This window comes from Melitaea cinxia, chromosome 8 (assembly GCF_905220565.1).
Source record: "Melitaea cinxia chromosome 8, ilMelCinx1.1, whole genome shotgun sequence".
In the NCBI taxonomy this organism is placed as follows: Eukaryota; Metazoa; Arthropoda; class Insecta; order Lepidoptera; family Nymphalidae; genus Melitaea; species Melitaea cinxia.
The window spans coordinates 10331902-10336701 of NC_059401.1; the positions used below are offsets into that span (position 1 = coordinate 10331902).

The 4800-nt window shown below is 34.6% G+C and overlaps 1 protein-coding gene across 1 annotated transcript; it reads left to right on the top strand.

Moving 5' to 3' along the window:
- Positions 1–522: 522 nt before the first annotated feature.
- On the top strand, positions 523–4416 carry LOC123656005. The gene has a single exon (XM_045591727.1). It carries the CDS (start codon positions 523–525, stop codon positions 4414–4416), a length of 3894 nt encoding a protein of 1297 aa, XP_045447683.1.
- Positions 4417–4800: the final 384 nt, after the last annotated feature.

Sequence of the window (4800 nt, forward strand, 5' to 3'; positions counted from 1 at the left end):
TATCTCAAAAATTTTCATTGGGTGGACCGATTTCGATGATTTTTTTTAACGAAAGGTGATGCGTGTCATGCGGTCCCGTTTAAATTTAATCGAGATTTGATGAGTTATTTTTAAGTAATTTTTGATAACGCACATTTTTTTGTCTACCTACGTTGTATTAGTTGTCGATGTAATCATAGTCGTTTTTTTTCATTTGCAAGCAAACACAATTACATAATATTGCTAAATATATATCTATATTGCATATTAGGAAATAAGTAAAAATAGTCATCTTGAAAAATCTATTGATCAGGATAGATAGTACCTATCTAATGCAAATAATAATAATAATAATAATAATAATAATAACCCCCCCAAGGGACCACCTTGCCGTGGTGGGGGGGCTTAAGGAAGGCTTGAACAAATTGTCATTAACATCTTGACCATACCCTACCTCGTTGAAGTAGCAGGCACAAATACCTTACAAAGACACCAACACCTAGACACACCTTTCCAACCAACGGTCCCGACAACCCGTTCAATATGGAGACACGATCAATGAAGAAACGTAAAGGGCCGCTTCCCGGGGGCAATCGCCGGGGCACACCTGGAGCTGGCGCTGGGTGTTTCAGCATGCGAACCGCCAGCGGTGAGGAGCTGAACAGGCGGGCTCCCACCGGGTCAACCGAAAATACTACAGCCGATGCTGACAGACTGACTGACAGGACAACTTCAACAGAACCCTATAGTCCAAGTACCATCTCATATACACCATCAATTCCCTCCTCACCCCTTTCAAACAGAGATTCACCCACACCGACCTTGGATGTTGCGCGGGAGGCAAGTGCCTTTTTACCCACGTCCACCAAAGCCGGTAAACCGAGAGTGCGCATGAAATGGAGTAAAGAAGTAAACCTATTTATCATGCGCACCTACTACTACATCACTAGATTAGAGACCGACCTAACCACCTACAGAAAACAATTGCACGAACTTTTTTTACGAAAATATCCGGAATTAAACGTCACAGAACAGAGAATCGCAGATCAAAGAAGAGCAATAGTAAAAAACAACCTTTTAAATCAGGAAACTTTAAATATAATTAAAGAAGAAATAAAGTCACAACTAGAAACAGAAAATGAAAATCAAATCTATATTAATAGTAATGTATCAACAAACAATGATATTCAATGTTCCTCTACTCACCCAAAACCCAACACAAGGCACACTTCGCCATCAAACATATTCACATATAATACTCAGTCAACATGCACATTTTCTAATAACACTCAGACATCACACATGTCAACACAGACTGAATTTGTTACTATAATGATGGATAACGATATTGATACGGTATTAGACCATAACCTAGGAACGAACACTCAAATAGAAGAAATCTGTGACAAATTCAGGACAGCACTAACACAATATTCAGGAATGGACCCACGAGTCCGACCAAAATTACCTAAACTTAGATACAGTTCTCACCTATTTCAGCTAGTCAATATGTTTAATCAAGATATTCTGTTCCAATTTATTTCCGACGACACAAAACTAACCGACATACATACAATAGTGTATTGCGTAGCCTTAGTTATCTCCGAAGAACTTAACTATAAGGTCACAGAAAATATTAGAAGCACAAGGCCCAAAGACTGTAATAAACCACCATGGCAAATAAGATTAGAAAAGGACATAGAAAAACTCAGAGCAGACTGTGGGCGAGTCACACAGTACATAAATAACAATAGATCCCGTAAAATCATTAAGCATGTCAAAAGAATATTTGAAACAAGAAACACACACACTAAACACGAAAATAGAAATACAAAACCGGAAGAGTTCTTAGACACTCTAAAACAAAAGTTAGCACTAAAAGTTCATAGACTTAAAAGATACAAAAAGGCACAGCAAAGGAAAAACGATAACACAATGTTTAGCACAAATGAAAAAACTTTCTACAGAAACTTACACAAACCAAAAATAGACACAGATACAGTAAACAGTCCTATTATGCCCACACAAATACAACTGGAAACTTTTTGGTCAGGCATCTGGGAACAACAAGTACATCACAATGATAAAGCCGATTGGATAACCGAAGAAGAAAATAAATGGAATTCAATTGAAGAAATGGAATTCACAGAAATAACTGAGACAGAAATAAATAACATTACAGCTAGATTACATAGCTGGAAATCACCAGGAATAGATAAAATTCATAACTTTTGGTTCAAAAAATTATTTTCTTTACATAAGATCATTGCTAAAAATTTTACAGATATCATTATTGGTAAACAAAAAATTCCAGATTTCATTGCCACTGGAATAACCTATATGCTGCCTAAATCACAGATTTCTTCACAACCTTCACAATACCGACCTATTACATGCCTACCAACTATATACAAAATCTTAACATCAGCAATAACAACAAAAATCAATAAACATGTTGAACAATATAATATAATAGCGGAAGAACAAAAAGGATGCAGGCGAGGCCACATGGGATGTAAGGAACAGCTAATAATTGATTCTACTATTCACAAACATGCGACTTCAAAAAATAGAAACCTACATTGCACATATATAGATTATAAAAAAGCTTTTGACAGTATCCCACATTCTTGGCTAATTAAAATATTACAAATATACAAAATAAACCCGAAAATAATAAACTTTTTACGTGATATTATGTCCAGATGGAAAACCACACTTTACCTGACCGCGAATCGAACTAACATCACAACTAGAGAAATAATCATTAGAAAGGGGATCTATCAAGGCGATTCCTTGAGTCCTCTGTGGTTTTGCCTAGCCTTAAACCCCCTGTCATATTTGCTGCGTGGTTGTCGGGCCGGATATTGCCTCAAATACGATAAACAAGATACAATAGTCTCTCATCTCATATATATGGATGATATTAAGCTATATGGAAAAACAGAAATGGAAATGCAAAAATTAATAGATACTACAGCACAATTTAGCAAAGATATTAATATGGAATTTGGTTTGGATAAATGTAGAACACTTCACATTAAACGAGGCAAGATACGGCCAGGCCATTATGTAGTTAATGATAAAGATATAATTACAGCCATGGAACCCACCGATTTGTATAAATACTTAGGATATAAACAACTTAAAGGATTAAATCACACAGAAATCAAAAACACTTTAACAATAGAATTTAAAAAACGAGTTAATGCTCTTTGTAAAACTAAACTAACAGGCAAACATCTCATTAAGTCTATAAATACATACGCTATCCCAATTCTTACATACTCATTTGGTATAATAAAATGGACAAAAACAGACATAGAACAAATAGAGCGCACGATACGCACCACACTCACTAAACACAATAATCTACATCCAAAATCTGCAATAGAAAGACTTACTATCAAAAGAGAATATGGAGGAAGGGGCCTTATTGATTTGAATCATCTCTGTCAAAAACAAGTCGGCAATTTAAAAGCTTTTTTTCTCTTAAAATCACAGACTAGCGAAATACATAAAGCCGTAGTTCAAAATGATTTTAACTATACTCCACTAAACTTACACGAAGACATAAGCTCTCTAAATACCGAAAGTAACGATCTTCAAACACAAAAAATAGATAGCTGGAAACGAAAAGTATTACACGGCCGCCATCCTCACGATCTAGAACAATCCCACATAAACACCGCAGCCTCAAACAAATGGCTTAAAATAGGAAACCTATTTCCAGAGACCGAAGGATTTATAATAGCGATACAGGATCAAATAGTCAACACTAAAAACTACAGAAAATTCATAATCAAAGACTCCTCAATACCAAACGATAAATGCCGCAAATGCCACGTTCAACCAGAGACCATCCAACACATTACCGGGGCATGTACAACACTTACACAAACAGATTACACACATAGACATAACCAAGTAGTCAACATAATTCACCAAAAGTTAGCACTAAAACACAAACTCATACAGAACACAAACACACCTTATTACAAATATAAGCCACAAACAGTCTTAGAAAACGACACACATAAGCTCTATTTTGATCGCGCAATACTTACAGACAGAACCATTCACTACAATAGACCGGATATAACGCTCCAAGATAAATTAAATAAAATAACCTATCTGATAGATATTGCTGTTCCCAACACTCATAACCTACAAAAAACAATTTCTGAAAAAATCAACAAATATACTGAACTAAAGGAGGAAGTAGCTAGAATTTGGAACCAAAATAAAGTATACATAATCCCAATAGCTCTTTCCACGACAGGTGTTATCCCAAACCATCTGTTACATAGTCTTAAACTACTAGAATTAAACGAAACTCTTTATATCACCTTACAAAAAGCCGCCATTTTAAATACATGCCGAATCGTAAGAAAGTTCTTGCAAATTGACGAACACGAAATCCCACACAACACATAATTTTAACACACCACACGCTGCATTTACTTGGTTTTGACCCGTAAATGCAGAAAAACCAGCCAAAGGCTGAGAAAAAAAAATACCGAAAATAATAATAATAATAATAATAATAATAATAATAATAATAATAATAATAATAATAATAATAATAATAATAATAATAATAATAATAAAATATTTATTTAATCATTTCTGATTAAACAAATCAAAATACGAATTACTTTGTACTAAGTAAATTTATTTTTCACTTTTTAGTTTCCGTTTTGAAGTCGGTTTTTTTTGTTAAAAATTATTTTATTTTACAATTTTTAGTGATGGGTAGATCTAACAAGGATGCTTTTTCTCTTATGTCGGGGGTTCGGAAACATACACAATACACAAGCA